The sequence below is a fragment of the Macadamia integrifolia genome, chromosome 8 (genome assembly GCF_013358625.1).
Source record: "Macadamia integrifolia cultivar HAES 741 chromosome 8, SCU_Mint_v3, whole genome shotgun sequence".
Lineage (NCBI taxonomy): Eukaryota > Viridiplantae > Streptophyta > Magnoliopsida > Proteales > Proteaceae > Macadamia > Macadamia integrifolia.
Window position 1 is genome coordinate 26,965,382 of NC_056564.1, and position 18,511 is coordinate 26,983,892.

General features: G+C 40.0%; 2 protein-coding genes across 2 annotated transcripts in view; one reads left to right on the top strand and one right to left on the bottom strand.

Annotated features, from left to right (window-relative positions):
• The window catches only part of LOC122085558 (GTP-binding protein YPTM2), a 4,462-nt gene extending 3,957 nt beyond the window's left edge, over positions 1-505 (top strand). The window contains exon 8 of the mRNA XM_042654032.1: positions 160-505. Within this exon, the coding sequence (XP_042509966.1) occupies positions 160-256 (97 nt within the window). The 3' untranslated portion in view covers positions 257-505. The remainder of the gene's footprint in view (positions 1-159) is intronic.
• A 2,021-nt stretch (positions 506-2,526) lies between these two features.
• On the bottom strand, positions 2,527-9,404 carry LOC122087048 (RGG repeats nuclear RNA binding protein A-like). Its single transcript, XM_042656023.1, has 8 exons — positions 8,946-9,404; positions 7,815-8,133; positions 7,628-7,693; positions 7,330-7,456; positions 5,870-6,028; positions 5,715-5,771; positions 4,307-4,485; positions 2,527-2,870 (listed from the first exon to the last, which is right to left on the bottom strand). The coding sequence occupies exons 1-8, from the start codon at positions 9,133-9,135 to the stop codon at positions 2,867-2,869; spliced, it is 1,101 nt and encodes a 366-aa protein (XP_042511957.1). The 5' UTR covers positions 9,136-9,404; the 3' UTR covers positions 2,527-2,866.
• Between the last annotated feature and the right edge of the window lie 9,107 nt (positions 9,405-18,511).

The window sequence follows — 18,511 nt, forward strand, 5'->3', positions numbered from 1 at the left end:
CTCCCCTCTCCCCTCTCCCCTCTCCCCTCTTCTGTGGATGGTGTGTTTAAATAGGATTGATTACTTGACCTGAAATTTGTGCTAGGTTTTTGTGCATACCTTCTTGGATTATCTATTTACTTGATTGTTTCTCATTTCAATGCCTTTCCTCGACCGCAGGATGGCAAGCCAACCTTCCATGAACAATGCCAGGCCTCCCACGGTGCAGTTCCAGGGACAACCTGTTTCCCAGAAGGGTGGCTGCTGCTCTTCTTAGAGAAGCATTAGTTGGCACACGTAGTAAGTCTGTCGGTTCCTCTTATGGCATGTAAAACTAGCGTTCTTTTCCATTCCTCCTGGAATGGAAGACTCCTCACCCTCTCCCAACCTTGTGATGATTTGTTTGTTTCAGTTGTCTCAGATTTGTTCCTTAAATTCCATTCTTTTCAAATATTTGATTTGTAAGGCCTGTACAAATCAGGATGATAGTCAATGTTAGTATTTGATTCCTCTATTCTATCCCCAATTCGGCATTGCCATCTCTTGTCGCATTATATCACTAGATAAGCTTTTGAACATTGTGTTATCTGAAGTCGTTTCCAAGCAACATTTTGAAAGCTGAAGCTGTTTAGTCTTGACAAAAAAATTGAGGGATATATTTTGCGTATGGTCCTTGTACGAAGGGCTGCGTATTTCATTTGATGTTGAGAGAGAGAGCAAGGCCAAAATCAGCTATTCATTTTGAAGCTACTCACTTTCTTTTTTTTTTTTTTTTTTTTTTTTTTTTGTTTTTTTTTGAAAATAGTGTAGAAATTGAAAACTTAAAATGATGCAGGAAAGAGAATTAACCAGCGTGACAAGTTTATGGTGAAACATACATAGGCACACATTATCGAATGGTAGGCTGATTCTTCAGGCCTTACAGCCTTTTGATGGCTCTTCGAAGTCAACCCACAAATGCAAGCAACATAATCATTCCACATGTCAAGGAACCCCTGTAGTTTCCTTTTTCCCTTTTTTTCCTTTTTTTTTTTTTTGAAAAAATATTTCATTACCCTCATCCATTTCTGATTTGGTATGGGATTAAAATCCCATACAAAAATTGCATTACAAAGAATTTCCAAAGAGCAAAGAATATGAACCTTGTGGGAGGGAAAACCAAAACCAATTTATCGACAGAAAAAAAAGGGTGTTTTGTGAAATAAATTTTACAGCAGTTTTGTCTCGCCAAGAACTCTTACGAAAGCAATATGTATCATATGGCTTATGGATGGAGGCACAAGAAAGTCTTCATCTTCCAATTCGTAGATGATATTTCTGATTGCATCCGAATTCTTTTAACAAAGACTAAAATTTTTCTCTTTTGGATTAGGCAAACCCAAAGATAAATATCTTTTATGATTAAATTATATAGTGTGTACCCGGTGTGGAGTCTGTATGTGCGAGATTTGGTGGTGAGAACTATGCAACTAAAGGCAAGATCAAATGTCTCCTTCAGTCTCGCAGAAATCCTACACCCCCATAATACAAAAAAAATATCTTCTGCAGAGAGGATCTCAGGCTGTGAGGTATACGTGGCCTGCGAAGGATGTTTTTCCCATAAACACCTCCACCCCTTCCCCAATCGTACATTCGCCAACATTAGACATCCTGGGGCTTACGAGTGGAAAAGGAAAAACCCATATAGGACATTTTTTTTTTTTTTTTAGAGGGGGTGGCATAGATCCTGTGACATTTTTTATCATGCTGACTTAGACGTACTAGAAATGCAGGTGTGGATGACACTAGAATTTGGGTTTGAGCAAACACTATAATGTGGGTCCCCCTTAGTGAGAGGGCAAGGGATTGAGCAGTGGAGCTGTCATGGTCTCACAAAACTCTCCACATTCCAATCCCACATTGGCCAACCTTTGGGGGTGGAGTTGGGAATGATAAGAGGGGAAGGATATCCTCTCGAATACGTGCATCATTCTATTATAATGTCCTCATGAAAAACTTGTGAAACCAACATGTTACCTAAGATGGGACCATCAACCGGTTAAGGTAGAGGGTATGGCAATGGCCTTACCCTTACCGTTTAGATAAACAATATAAATCCTTTACATGGCCTCACCAAAATGGAATGTAACATTTACTTACCCTCCAAATGAAGGTTGGTAAGATGGATAAAATAGGCTAGGCATGCAAAATTGATAGCCCTAATGTTGCATGAACAACTCTTCAAATTTGTTTGACAACAATTCATCAGTTTTATACACATGTTTGTGCAGTATATATAATATCTCTAAAGTTGGTATAAGGGATTTTTTTTTTTTTGTTAAGAGAGTATGAGGGGTATCTAGAATTAAAAAATCCACAGAATTGGAAAAAAAAAAAAAAAAAAAGGCACCATTTTTCCATTGTCTGCATGCACTAATATTATGAGGCCAATTTTGTGAACAAGACCAAAGTCTATCTCCTACATATTCAGTTCCAATCCAAATAAAGCATCACACCAAAGTAAAGCTTTGAAAATCTAGAGACAAAAAAAAAAAAACAATGGCCATATATGGAAGAGGGTATTTTATTGATTTTTTTTCATTTTTTTATTTTGCTATGAGAAAAGAGGAGCTAAAATTAAGCAAATAAGGAAAATGAAAGTTGTTCCACATCCATTGTCACCACAGAATTCTACCTCCTCCCCTTAGCTTCCTTGTCTAGAAGTGTCTAGTTAGCATAATCAGATTATTATTACAAAGATTAATAGAAAGTCAAGCCACCTGCTTCCATCTTGGAAATAGTGACACCAGATTAGTCAAGCTAGACCACACCTCCACATACACCACTTGTTTCTTCAGCGCTGCTGGCAAGCCCTTGAGCATGGAACCTGGTTTCTAGCTCAACCTTGTCACCTGTCCATCCATAGCCAAAACCAACAACAGTAAACTGCCTCTGATAAACAATTACTAAACCCCATCAAGCTTCTTTACTATAATCATCAATGAAGCTGCATCGCTTAGTGGTGGAGGATCTTGCACTAGTACCTTATGGACATTAAGAAAATGAAAAGATGGAAGGGTATTCAAAGCATCTCAAGGTTTAGGCCAAGGGAATAAATCCGAAGTCCAATTAGTGATATTAGATATCAACCCAAGAAGATAGATTAATCTTCATATTATGGAACAAAATCTGATTCCAATTTGAATCCACAAAAATGGAAACACAAAGGCCCAAGGTTGATTCCCCTACTAGGCATTCTGTTCTTAGTTGCAAGTTGACCCATTACCCATGGCAAACCATAAGGTGTTATCAGTTAGTTTGCTAGAAAAGAGTTGTGAAACATTAGACTTGCCTAATCGAACTCATAGTAAAATAATTTGTATTTCCTCTCCTCTCTTCCTCTTATTATATCTGTGGACCCTCTTTTCAGACAGGGCATCGATTAAGCTCTCCCTTAATTTTCTATAGAAAAAGTGAAAAAAAAAAAAAACTATTTGTTTATTGTCCTCTTTCAATTGAAATGACCCCCCACCTCACATTAAATGATGCCCTGTCCCACCCACTTTAATGCCGTCTATTAGAAGGCGACATGCATGCAGGCAGCATGCTTATCTCTCTCCCATATTATAATTCACTTTTATCAGGCCAAAAAATCAGATAATTCATATTAAAATTTACCTGGAGAGCATTGGTGGAGTCGAGGCCACCACCATTTTTTTGGATTATTGTCACCACATTATATCCTAGAGGCTCGGTCTGGCTTTCCTTATTAGATGTTAAGGACCGCCCGACTGTAATTCAAGCCAAGCTCACCATCCCCTCTTCGAACCCCACTATTACGGACCCAGATCCTCTCCAGCCAGACACACCCGAAGGGACTCCCAGCCATCAGTTACACATTGGGCTGAAAAGGATCTAGTTCCTCCAAAGTACATGGCTCCAACACTCGATGGAATGGGGCCAGTCAGATTGTCTAGCAAGACCCCAGATACCTGCCCCAAACTCCCAAACAGCAGATTATTGCCAAATATTTGACCTTCGTTGGATACACATAATACAAGGCCTCTTCTGTCCTTATGTATCTCAAATATGTAGCATTCAAAGCAATTAAAAAAACAAAAAAAACAAAAAAAACCAAAGTGAACAAATCCATGAAAAAAACACTAAAATTTACACTTTTAGAACATTTAAATACGTTCAAGAGACCTTCTGATGCAGGAAAAATCTCATATTATTCCTGCTCATATCATGCCACTGGCGTATTTCTCAAGATCAAAAGTAAATGGCGAACCCAAACAAGGAAAAATCAAGGAGATGATGTCTTGAAGATGAATGGAAAAAATCTCACTTGACACCTAAGGTTGGGAACTGCCCAGGATCTTCAATGGAAGGGGCCATCACATTGTTCGTCATGCTGCCTCCACTGTAACCTCCCCTACCACGACCTCCGCGGCCACCCCTCCGTCCTCCAGGACTGTAGTACCTCTCACCTTCCGCAGGCTTTAGGAACTCATTGATGCTGAGAGACTACATTTACACATTAAATAATGGCAATCAGTCCAATATGAAGGACATTAACAGGCTCACAATAGCTTGGAATTACGAGGTCAACCAGGCCAAACACTCGCAACAGAAGGTATTCCGCCAATAGGGCGGGGAAACTTCTCTTACAGACTCCCCACATATCATATGTATGTATCCAGTAGTCAGCAAGAAGAGTTAATCAAAACCAAGAAGAAATAGTAAACCCATCAACAACAAAAAAGGTACTATATATGAGATGGCATCATGGCATGTGCACCTAAAGATATAATTAACCAAAGGGAAGAAAGCTAACAGGTCGTGTGGCCCCTACATGGCCTATGAGGGGGTGCACAGGGGGTGGGGTTTTTGTATTTCACAAGGGTGTGGCCATCATTTCAACCCCCCCAACCTGGTGAGTGGGTGCAAGGGGGCACGCGACCAGTTAGCGTCCTTTTCCCCTTAACCGATTTAGAAAGGGAATGAACAGGGGTATGCTAACCAATCCAAGGTCAACTTTGAAGTTAACCTTGTGCCATTGCATGAGATCACCAGCAATTGAAGTAACTAATCTGGGAACAAAAACCAATACAAACTAAACATTGAAAAAGGCCAATGTAAGCAGAGGAGCAGAGGCACAGAAGCATATTAAAATATGGGAAAATGTTTTCTGGTGGAGTGTGGCCCCTGCACCCAGGCACATGGGGTGTGAAATGACTGATCCTCCCCTCCATGAAAGGGAAAAATGCATTTTCTGAGGATGCTTCCTCATACGCTCCCTTTGGCCCTCGAGCATGTGCAGGAACCGCACTTCCCCTTAATATATGTATATATATATATACACACACAAAAACAGATGCCCCACACTGCATTTACAGAGTTGCAATGATTTCTAAACTATGTTTCATGGGTATACCAAGTTCAAATTATGCCCAAACATGTGACTCAATGGGTCAAGGATACCAATATTGGATAAAAAAGAGACTAGGTTTGGTGAAATAGACCAAGGATTTGGGAAAATAAAGGAATAACATTTATTACAAGAACACACAGACATCCAAGAGAAGAATAATGTTTTCGTCAGTCACATAAATTCTGTTTCATCTTTGGCAGAAGCATTATGAAGATCCAATTGAGCTACTTCCAAATTATAAGCAATTCGAAGCACATCCAAAAGCCACATTTTAAGTTGCAGGCGCAAAACATGATAACCTTCATACTCATATGCTACATACCTTCTTAGCTTTCTCTTCCTTGTCAGCAATCTCTTTCTTCTTATCCTTGTCAGAACCCTAAAAGTAAATCATGTAATCAAAATTAAAGATATTTTCTTCCAACTCAATTTGTACAAAAATTTACCAGAACTTCTAGGAGGTTCAGTTAGCTTCACCAGTTTAATAAAGATATCATCATTGCCCTTCTTGTTGGAAAGCTGTTGCATGGCTTTAAGCTCTTTGTCCACATCAACCTTCCTTTCCTCAGCCTTCAGTGCTTGCAAAGCCTTCCTTTTTTCTTCCAGTAGCTTCTCATACTCATCAAGAGTCATCTCCTATTTGAACAGTGGGGGAAAAAACGAAAGAAAATGCAGGATCAGTACTCCGACAAAAACTTATCAACACATGGTCAAGAGATGCATGGCATTTTCATAATTAATTTTTCAACAATTTCTGCATTCAACTAGTCATATCAGAATTTCCTATGCGTGGCTTCCACTAGCAGCATACAATATGGCCAAAATTTTGAAAACCAGAACTTTGGGGAACCAGACTTTGATCCCTAAAATCTGAATTCACAAAAGTACAGCAGTGGCCCAAACTGATGACCACAGCAAGTCATTGCACAAAATACATATACTCGTATAAGAACCAAGATGACCAAATGACTTCAAAATAGTTATTTTCAACTAACAGGGTGAAAAAGTTCCAGATAAGAAACTAGAACACTGCTTACAAAAGTAACTCCCAGTTCCTGCCTTACCTTCAGGTTTCCCTTCTTCTTCGAGCAACTCCCACACCCCCCCCCAAAAAAAAAAAAATTTGGAACAAGACACTATTCAAGGTATCTAAAACTGCATGGTTAAGACTTTCAGCAAAACCAGCTCCCAAAAGGTACTGGGATGCAGAAACCATAAAGCCTCATGGTACTTCCTTAAGGATTATGTAAGGTTGATCAACATTATCATTAGGAACTCCTCTCAAAAGTACCTATTGTCCATGTCATCTGTTTGTTGCAACCTGTGAGTCACTTCCTTATGGATTATGCAAAGGTTGATCTACATTATCATTAGGAACTCCTCTCAAAAGTACATATTGTCCATGTCATCTATTTCTTGCAACTTGTGAGTCACTTCCTTAAGGATTATGCAAAGGTTGATCTACATTATCATAGGAACTCCTCTCAAAAGTACTATTGTCCCTGTCTTCTGTTTATTGAGAAAAACAGAACTTTCACTTTAGGCTAGCAGGTTTAAGCATTATCACCGCCCATGACAATTATGCGCATAATTCAACATAAATTTTCACTTCCAATTCCTTTGGCTTAGGATTCATATCTTCAATGTATGTGTAATATCAACACCACTTACTCTTCAAAAGCATTTCATGTGGACCATGATCATCTAGATCAAAAGGAGATGCAATTTGTTACAAGAAAATAACCCTTCTAGGGCAGAGTCTAAGTGAGGAGGCTGACCTATTGGACAAATAAATACAACTATGTCAACTCAACAAGGGATGAACTTTGGGGCTTTCTTGTGGTCAATATTTAACTCTTCTCATTCAAAGGATATCAAAACAGCCACTGTGGATTTCAAGCCAAAGAAAGAAATCAAATAAAATTACAGCCAGTCACCTTCTCTTCAGGTTCCTTCTCTTCTGGCTCATTCACGGGATTCTCCTTGCTGGCATCTGCCTCTTCCTCTCCTGGTTTCTCACTGCTCATGTTCTTTTCAGTAGTGTTGGCACCTTCCTCAGTGTCCCTAAAGGAAGGGGAATGGAAAAAAAAGAAGCAAAATAAACAAATAAACAAAATGCTTGCAAAAGAAGCACAGCACAACGTAACATAAAAGGCAATCCCAATAACACGGCCACAGATGTGTGAAATTTTGGAACGCAGTGGAAAATAACTGAAGTTGCAACAAGATACTCACTGAACAAGTTCGTCAGTTGAAGTTCCCCAATTCCCACGACCAGATCCCTCACGTTTGATTTCATTTCTACAGAAAACATAAATCAAGGTATAAAAGTACTCATAGTAAGACAAAAAATATATAAATAACTGTAGATACTCAGTTTTCACAGAAAAGAAATAGTAAAACAGAATGAAAAAATACTCACCCACGTCCAGTCCCACTACGTCGTTCAAATACCCTTCTAGGACGCTCCCCATCACCCAACTCTCCATTGCTGAAACCACCTCTGCGGCCACCCCGGGAAGCACCACGCGGTCCACCCGGTCCACCATAACTACGCCTTTCAGTGGGTTTCCCAGCATCTCCTTCTTCAGGGGCATTGTACCCACCAGAGACTCCATTGTTGTTATATGCATTTTCATTGTCGACCACTTCTCGGTCTCGACTAAATCCACCCCGTCCACGCCCATAACCGCGTCCACCACGGCTCCCTCCACGAGCAGCTTCATTCTTAGCATCCCTCACTTGAAAGAGAAATAATGAAAATCAACAAACAATCCACAAAACAATAAGAGGAAATGATCACATTTAGGGAACTGATAGATTCACTCACATAAGACAGCATATCACTAATCTTGACAAAGCAAGCAAACAGAAACAATCCACAAAACAGGAAATGATCACATTTAGGGAACTGATAGATTCTCTAACATATGACAGCATATCACTAGTCTTGACAAAGCAAGCAAACAGGAGAGGGGAAAACAATAATACATCATACAACACAGATAAGCAAAGTCACCACAACATCTAAAATTCAAAATCTATGAAAGAAAAGCAAGGAAACTGGTTGACAATCACCGACTTCACTCTCCGATTGTTTAACAAACAAATCCGTTAAGGAACCTCAACAGTACTCCCAGTCAATGAAAAAGGCATTTACAAAAAGGAAAAAGAATAACCTTTTTCCTGTAATTACATTAAGAAACAAATCAATTAACGTAAAGACAGCAGAAAACCTCTAGAAACTATATACAGCATGCAATGTAAAAGCAGAGATTTGAAACTCACAATCAAACGAATACAACAGAAATTAATATTTCAAAAACAAATTATAATTCTCCGACCCACAAAATTTAAGTAAGCAAATGATTGCTAATCATGACCCACGTCAGTATTAAACATAAGCCAACCATTTCAATTCCACTTCAATTCAAATATAAACAACACAAACAGATATCACATAGAAAACGAAGATAAATCAATCAGAGCTAATTTAACAGAAAAGACTCAAACACTGTAAAACGGAAAGGGGCAGAGAGATAATAAAGCTCACCAGCCTGAGTAGGGGGGAGAGGCTTGGATGGAAGCTTAGCTTGCTTAGGCTGCTGCTGTTGAGCTGTGGCCTGGGTAGGAGCTAGAGCTTTCTTCGGTGCCACGACCTTCTGCTGCTGGGCAGCGATCAACTGCGATGGGTCATCGTTGTCATCGTCACCCAACAGATCAAATGGGTTCGCGGATGCCATTTCCGTACGGGACCTGAAAACCCCTGAGAGTATCAACAGCAATTGCAACACGGAACCCCTACCTCTCCCCGAATTCCATCGATGCAGATCTATAAGTTACAACCTCGTATAATCCCTTTCAGGGTTCCTTTCTTTCAGCTCAGAAATGAAGAAAAGGATAAACCCTAGCCGCAATGACAGATCCACAGAGAAGATGAGACGAGATAAGTACCAGCAAGCAAAGAACAAATAAGAGAGAGCTTCACAACCTAATCTGAAAACCCTATTTATCTCTCGATGGACTTGCTGATTGTTCTTATTATATTATTATTGGTCGTGTTAATAATGGAAAGTTAAAATCCGAAAATGCCACTGCTCTTGCAGAAAATTAGGAATGTGCCACTTGAGCGTGGCCGGCCGTCGGCTAGGTGTGAAACTCGTCGGCATTGGGTGCGTGCCTAAATATTCTCAGTCGTTCGATGTTTATCATATCTCACCGCTCACTATAGAGAATGTGAATTCATCGACTACAATGGTAACTAATAACTATTGGTGTTGATTTTGGTCAGTGGGGCACCTCATCCATCAGACCGTCCAACATGTGATTGAAACAGCAATGTTGTTTGGCTTCATTATGGGGACAGATCCTTAGGCAAGGGGTATGAGATGCTCTCTCGCTGTCTTACAAATTAACCATGTGGATTGATGAATTGTTTTCCCTGTTGTGACTAATGTGGTTGGAAATTCCTACACTTCATATTTATCTGGTCTAGGTCACCGGATTTTTTTTTTTTTTCAAGGGTTTTTCTATGTTAAAAACTATTGTGTTCATGAGTCTAGTTGAAGTACTTGTGGTGTGATAGTTGTTCTGGCTAGAGATGCAAAATGGAGCACTTGGCTCGACTCTAAACTATACATACAAATAACATGTTGCATACTTTTATATACAGACAAAAACACAGGAGCTACACTTAGATGCCAGCAAAAGTTGTCCAAATCAAAAGAAAGTTGCGGAACTGCTTCAGAGTTTGTCCAAATCTCCTTCAACACCCATCCCCTCTGTTGCTCGTGCGTTGCTTTAGTGAGAATAACCCTTGCACATCTTTCAACATGGTCTACCGTCATCAAATAACCAGTTATTAGTAGTTGTATTTTTCCATTATCAAATATGCCGACAACCCATCTTGTTATGTATTTAGCAATATCTGTGATGATGGCACATATCATTATTGGATATGAACGGGAGCGGTCATAGATGATATATGGTTGTTGTTGAGGCAGGGAGAGAGTCCTATGGGTCATAATACTTTTACATTGGTTGAGGTCATTTGTGGTGATATTGATCCACTCACATGGTGGACCAACAATACTATGAGGGTTCGGTTTTGCTCTTTTAAAGATAATGTCATTTCTCTGTCTCCAAATGAAATAGCATATGATAATAAAGTTTATAAGAAGTATTGGAGGTCTTTCTTGGGAATAAAAACAGAGTTAAACATATACTACAGAAGTCTTTGGAAAGATGGTACACAAAAATGCACTGTATTTAGTCCTAGAGGGCAAGCAGCCCAAATGAGTCTGGTAAAGTCGCATGATAGAAAGACATGCCAAACAATTTCTTATTTTGAATTGCACAAGACGCAAGTGTTCTTCATAGGCACCCATTTGCCCAATACATCCCTTGTTGGTAGGCCACAGTTGGACATTCTCCAGAAGAAAATCTTAAATTTTTGGTGAATTTTGATCTTCCAAAAGAAGCGCCACCAATGTAAGCAAGGAGATAAGCAATGACACCTGTTAAACATTCCAATAGTTTTAGGTGCAGGATTACTTAGTAAATTAGCAGCCAATTTAGAAGATAGGGAGCTTGTTTTTGAGACAGTACACTTCCACTGGTCTTGCTGTGTACCAATAGGAATAGAGATTATTGAGGATACAAAGTGGGAGGGGAGAAAAGAAAGAAGGGGAGGTTAGTATTCCAATTATTGCCACTTACGAAATCAGAAACCTTTTTATTCTCCAAATTTGCAGGTAAAGGACAGTTGGAATCTCCCAGGGAGAGGCTAAGACAGCGGAGCAAAGGATCCCATCCAAGATAAGTTTTTTGACTTGATCCAGCAATACAGTTGACCCATTAGGATAGAGATGGTAGAATAAAAACAATGTTGTTCCACGTCCAAGAACCTTTCTTTTTCAAGGTCAAGGGGTGAAAAATGCATCAGGAAGGGAAGTATTTGGCGGTGAGAATCTAAGCCCAAAGGTAATGGGGTTCAGCCAAAAGTCTCCAAGCAAGTTTGAGAATAAGTGATTTATTTTGAACTTTCGAGGATTTAATTCCTAATCTCCATGTGTTTTATGCCTACAAACTTTGTGCCAACTGATTAAATGCAATTTTCTTTTCTCAATGTTGTCCCCATTCCAAAACCTCACATAAATGGAGTTGAGCTGGTTCCAAATGCATTTAGGAAATAAAAAGACGACATTAAATAGAATCGGATCGAGACAAGGGTGGACTGAACAAAAACTGTCCTACTCGCAAAGGAGAGAAAATTCGATTTCCAAGTGGACAACTTATTGTGCACCCTAGATACTAAAGGCCTTAGACATCGAGACTTGTTTTTATTGTGAAAGAGATGAGTTACCAAGTACACAGAGTCATTAGTCATTTCATTAATACCTATAAGTTGACACAAACTCCTTCTACAAGTAGGGGAGACATCAGCATTGAAGGCCAAACTGTTCTTAGAATGATTAATAGAGAGGCCAGAAAGATTTGAGAAGCAAGCAAGAACATCCTTAGTGATTGCTAAATCTGACACAGTAGCCCTGCAAAAGATAAAGGTGCCATCTGCAAAAAAGAGATGAGAAATCTCAGGTGCAAATCTGGCTATTTTGACTCCTTTAAACAGGTTCGACTCCCTACAACAATTGAGGATGCGAGAGAGGCTTTCCATAGCCAAAATAAAAAGAAAGGGGCTTAGGGGGGCAACCTTGTCGAAGCCCTCTAGAGGGTTCAAAAATATCATAAGCAGTACCATTAAGTATAATGGAGAAAGATGGGGTACTATTTATGTAACTGATCAAGCCACCCCATTTTTTCTCCAAAACCCAAGAAATCTAGAATGCTTCTGATAAAGCCCCACTTAATACGGTCATATGCTTTAGCTAGGGGTGTCAATTTGTGGCCCGACCCGGCTAAACCGATCGGGACCGACCGTTTATAGACCGACCCAGCCCGGACCATTTATTAAACGTGTCGGGCTTGAGCCCGGCCTGTTTATAAATGGTCGGTCTCGGTTTTGCTACTTGGACCGTCGGGCTCCCGACCGAGACCGACCGAATAACGCCCGACCGAGACCGGCCTATTGTGCACCGACTTGGCCCGACCCTTTAATGATTGTAGAATACCTATTTTACCCCCCAAATTAAAGAATAAAAACTAAAAAGTAAAGACATGTTCACATTTTAAATAATGGTTATATTTGGTATCATTTATTGATTTATTGTCATTTTTTTGGGCTTGCATGAGTGGGCCGGAATATAATAACACATTTTAAAGAGGGCCCGTTTAAAAACCGGTTAAAGCCCGTTTAACATTAAACATGTCCGTAGCCCGGTTAAGGCCCGACTAAAGCCCGATTAAGGTAGCCCGATTATAGCCCGAGACCGACCGACCGAATATAAAGTGTACCATGCCCTCAATAACTAAGCCCGATTAGTTAAATGGGCGGACACGGTGTAGCCTTTGAAAATCTTCAAGCCCGATTAAGCCCGACCGAAACCGAACCGAACCGGCCCGACCGGTTGACACCCCTAGCTTTAGCCATGTCCAATTTCAAGGCAACCCAGCCAGTTTTACCTTTACATATCTTAAAATAATGAAAGACCTCTTGTGCAATGACAATGTTGTCGGTTATTTGACGACCAGGTACGAAGGCAGCCTGAAAGGGAGAGATGAATCTGTGAAAGGACAGATCTCAACATGGAAGCTAAAAGTTTGGAAATAAATTTGTAGGCCACATTGCACAGGCTGATAGGCTTGAAATCACCAACAATTATAGGGTTAGGTTTTCTAGGAACAAGGGAAATAAGAGTATGGCTAAGTCCCGAAGGAAGAAAGATGTCTCTAAAAAAAGAAGTGACCATTTCAAAAATGTCCCATTGGAGGAGATCCTAGAAATGGTGAAAAAATATGGCTTGGAACCCGTTCTAACCAGGGGCTTTGAATGGCCCAACATCAAATACAGCTTTTTTGATCTCAAAGTGGAAGGGAAAACCCGCCAGGTTGGATCGGTCCTCATCAGTAAGAATTGGTGGGAAAAGATTAGTAATGGGAGAGGGGTCTCCAGGGTTGGAAGTGACAAAGATAGAAGATAGATGAAAAGCAAAAGAAGAAGCACTATAACTAGGATTAGAAAGAACCACTCTATCATTAGAGGTTAGGGAAACAATTCTATGACGAAAGTGGTTAGATCAGGCATAGGTGTGATAAAATCTTGTGTTTCTATCACCGTCAATGATGTACGAGTGTCTAGATTTTTGGAACCAAAACATTTCTTCCGCTCTTAGAACCCATTGAAGATGAATAGAAACAACATAAATTGAATCCAAAGGAGGAGGGTGGATGTCTTCCAAGGTCTTAAGAGAAGAGAACAGTTCTTGCTTCAGAACGTCAATGTTCAGAAGACTTTCCAATTCTATTTAGAAAGAAGTCGGCTAAGATTGGCAAGTTTTACAGGGAGAGAGTCATGGTCTTGACCCATCTAATGCCAAGATTATTTTACAGAAAGAAGGGAATTCAGGGTGAAAAGACTAAGCATGTTGGTAAGGAAAAATTCTCTTAGGTTTGCGCATAGGTGGGGAGGTGGATAAAAGTAGAGGCTTGTGATAGGATCCCATCGAAGCCATTTTTTAGAGAGAGAGAGAGAGAGAGTTGGAAAGAGGGCAAGAGTCAAGTGGTTCACAAAGCATCTGTCTTAGGTTTCCTTAATCAGATGGGGTGGCTTTTGTTTATTTGACCAAGTGAACCCATTCCCTGGCAGTTTGATTTCTTCCAAATTCAAGTCAGAAATGATGGAACAAGTCTAGCCACCGAGGGGGAGAGTTTAAAAACAGATCCACCAAAATTTCCCTCTTGATTTAAGGTATCATCAAAACCATCAATAATAATGTAGGGGAAGGAAATTGAGGTGATGAATAACATCAATCGGTCTAGGAATGATAATCGAGCTTTGGGATTAGGTGGTGCATAGACACAGAGTAACACCCAATTTCCACAAGGTTGATGAATTTCAAAGGCAAGAATTTTTGGTCATTTAAAATCAAAGTAAAGGAAATAGAGGGTGAAAATAAAGCCCATAGGCCACCGCAAAGGCCTTTAGGTCCTTCACTATCTCTAAAGGAGGTTCCATTATAATCCTAAAAAATTTATTGAGATGAAAAGTAGAATGATCCCTCATTTTAATCTCGCACAAGAAGATAATATCAGGAGTTGCAACTTTACAATGAGAGAGTAAACATGATTTAGTCACTCTACTATGCAATCCACGAGCATTGCAGTGAAAAATGCTCAGAGACAGCTAAGCGATAAAATGGATACTATAGCAAGCAAAGAGAGACAAAAATTCTAAAGCGGAATCACAATGGACAATAATATATCTCCAAGAGAAGTAAGATAAGAGATGCAAGAGAACGAAGGGGAGAGAAAATGTAGTAACAGTAGTGCAATAGCAAATAAACATATACAATCAACAACAGGTTCCAGAGACAAAAGTAAACCTAGGCTTATAAGTTAAGAACACATAAAATCAGTACCAGGTATAAATTGGCGATGCATATAATGATTTTCTAGTTTAAATCAGGCAATACACAATCCCAAGTAGACACAAAAGAATACTATAAGGTAAATAGAGAATTCAAGAAAGTTGAATGATATAGTTACCTGGTTCAAGGTAGCCTATGCAAATACTCCGTCAATGTTAGCGTCTCCATCTGGACCTCGCGGCACAGGGCTAGAGACTATGTATGGTATTTTGTCTGCCCTACTTTCCCTCCCATTGATCACCTCAGAAATACAACTCATAAAGGCCTCGTGGTTACAAGATGAATCCAGTGCCTTAGATAAGGATAACAGAAGTTCCTCCTCCAAAAGATCATCAACCCCCAAGGATCGATGATGCTTCATAGGCAGAAAGTTGGTCGTTAGATTTGGTTTCGGGGTCGAGAGAGGGTCGGGGTTTGAGGTTGCAGGGGCTAGGAAAGATTGAGAGGGTTCAGTATGATGAGAGATGGAGCCAGAATTAAAGATGTATTGTTTAATGGTGATGTTCTTCACACTGTTGAAACGGAAGAAGGGAACATCACCCTCTTTAGGCACAACATCTATCTTCATTTGTTTATTTGTGTTATTATTGGGTTTACACATGATTGGTTGTGGTGCATCTTCATGAAATTACACATAGGTGAGAAACTATGTTTTTTTCCCAATAGGATATCAAAGTTAGGGCATAGCATAATTTTGGTGTACTTTTTCGAGATGGAGAAAACAAGATAGATCATAGTTCTTATGTGTGACCCCGCATTTGGTATGCCTCTGAGAATGGAGAAAATTCTCAAAAAGATCTCAGGTTCCACATATGCTCCCATTTGGAGGGGAGATTGTTGGAGTTGTACGTGAAAGTAACAATCCTGTAATAGCATTTAAGGACTTGCCATATCTCCATAAGGCTCTTAGTTGACAATGTAGGCATCTCCTCTCAAATCCCTTTAAAAAATAATAAGGCTAGCTACATCTGAAGGATCCAGTGTTTACGAAAACTATGTTAGGGGTATCTCATTTTTGAAATTTATGTTTAGGGTTGCTTATTAGTATTCTTTTTCTCTCCCTCTTTAAAATTAATAGGTTAAACTATAAGAAAGAGAATGTGGGCTATAGGTATAAGACTTTGACAGATAGGTAATAAAATATTATTAAATAAAGAAGGAGAGTATCACTTACTGGTTCAAGTAGAGTTACAGAATTGTTGACAAAAATTCTCTAACTATAGTAGAGTATATATATATATATATATATAATCTCCTTAAGATATTTGAACACCCCGTACATTGATATACAACTGGGTTGATCGTACATCCTCACCTCCAAGATAAAACAACTCTCAAATTGCTTAAGTGCATTCCAATAAGCAATTCCCAAAGGTGTGTCCAAAGGTAATACTCAAGTATTCAAAGAAAACCGATGATAGAATAAAAACAGGGAACAAAAGCATTTGCAGTAAAACAGTGAACTTAAAACACTCCCACAGTATACCAAATATAATAATATTTTTTGTAATTCATAATCAAAATCAAAGTTCTGTGTATATAGAATGTAGCCCTATGTATACGAATGGGTGAACCTGTACAGGTACCATACGTATACAGATGCAACTCTATGCATGGGACAATGTATCCATATATGGATACATACATATAGGTGAACGTCAAACATGTATACACATTGGTAGTTGGGTTCATACAAGCATATGTAACAAAGGGTGTGAAATTTTCAACATGTAAAAAGTGGGTTTATAGAACCCACACCAGTACCCGACCTCAACCATGGCTCGACTTGACGCGTACACGATTTGAAAGCATCCCTAGAAACCCCCACACACATATGACAAGGGAGAGTACCTCTTCAAAGAACTCGCACCCTTAACAACAATTTATATATATATATATATAGAGAGAGAGAGAGAGAGGGATAGGTATGCTAGCGTAGTACCTAGGAATTAGAAATGCTAGCGGGATTTTGACCGTAGGATTTGATCAACTTGAATTAAAACGTTGGATGGAGAGAAAATATACAAATTTTCAATCTACTATTGCTACACCTTTTGTAATACACCGCTTCTTAAACCCGGTCTGATTTCGTGATTGAACCGGTTTAACCATGCAGGAACCGAGCCAGAGGATATTAGAGCGGGCTCCTTATGGGCTATGATGGCACGGGTGACCTTAAACACCGGTTGGCCCGACAAGTCCGAGCCAGTGCCAGAAGAGACGGGAGTGCCCAAACCGTGTACGTGCACCTACCATAAGGCTATGTACGGATAAAACAGGTATTATATCCGTATTTTAAGGAATGTATATATGCTACATCGTATGCCTGGGGTGGGGTTCGCGCCGAGGTCCGAACCCGGTCAAAATCCCAAGTTTTGGCTCTCAGGCGGGTATAACAGGTGGGTAAACCCACCCACCTGAGTGACCCATCCAACACTATTCACTTAAGTAGGAATAGTATATAAAGCTTTATGATTTCTTTTCTTTCCATTTATTACCCTCATACGTTTGGTGAGAAAAGTAAAGAGGAGAGAGAAAAGAAAGGGAAGAAGAAAGGAAGAGGAAGAAAGGAAGGATTTCAGTGGCGCCGAAGCTAGATCTTGCCATTCCGGTGCCGAGAGAGTAATCTTCGACTCTAGATCTACAGTTGGAGGTAAGAAAAGTTGGGTTTTACGAACGTTCACCATACCCAAGCTTTAAACCCTTGATTTGAGTATGGTTTCTTGAGATCTTGTAAATACCCTTTGGAATGATGAATCTAAGGTCTAATAGATGATTTATGTGTTGATCTTGAAGGATTTGAAAAGATATTGACAAGGTAGAAGAAGCATTGTGAGTTGGAAGTGATTTGAAGGGTTTGAAGTCATTTTTGGGCAAAGAGGTAAGATGGCTTCCCCTCACTTGAATCTAACTTAGATCTAGGTTAGAACCATCCTATAGGACTTCAAAGGTGTGAAGAATGGGTGGGGGAAAGCCCCATTTGATTCCCCAAAGGATGGAGAAACTGGGGAAGAAACAGAGTCATTCCCGCCAAAACCGGTGGGTACAACCGGCGGGTACCTACCCGCCTGAGAGTACCCACCTGAGAAGGCAGAGGTTCCTGGCCAAACCGGCGGGTACAACCGGAGGGTATAACCGGCGGGTAGGTCATAATCGGTGGGTATAACCGGCGGGTAGACAGCCCACCTGTCTTACCCACCTGTTTGGCCCCGAAGGTGATCCGTAGGTCCGATCGAGCCCAAATCGGACGTGTGACCTTCTTTTGACGTTCTAAACACGATTTTAATATCGGATTTTGTTAATTTTGATTCTAAAATGGTGAAGTACTAACCCCGCTCAATTTTGTTAGGTTCACCAAACCCTACCCGATTCGCTCCGGATCTCACCCGTACCGAGCGAGAATCCTTGTACGCTACAAGTAAGTGGAGAGAGGACGTTTGGCCTTGTTTCAAGGCATTTGTTTGGCATTCATATAACTATATCTAATCTAGTCATGTCATCATGAATATGCTATATAGATTAGTCATTCCACTCATTGATGTGCATATATGCTATGTTTACTTTCAATTGCAAA

Bases quoted from the DNA above. Each gene is read 5' to 3' on its own strand.
- LOC122087048 (XM_042656023.1), bottom strand. From the start codon at position 9,135: ATGGCATCCGCGAACCCATTTGATCTGTTGGGTGACGATGACAACGAT. The intron at 8,134-8,945 runs GTGAGCTTTATT...TTCTCTTTCAAG, and splicing joins TCTCCCCCCTACTCAGGCTG to TGAGGGATGCTAAGAATGAA. The intron at 7,457-7,627 runs GTGAGTATCTTG...CCCTTCCTTTAG, and splicing joins TCAACTGACGAACTTGTTCA to GGACACTGAGGAAGGTGCCA.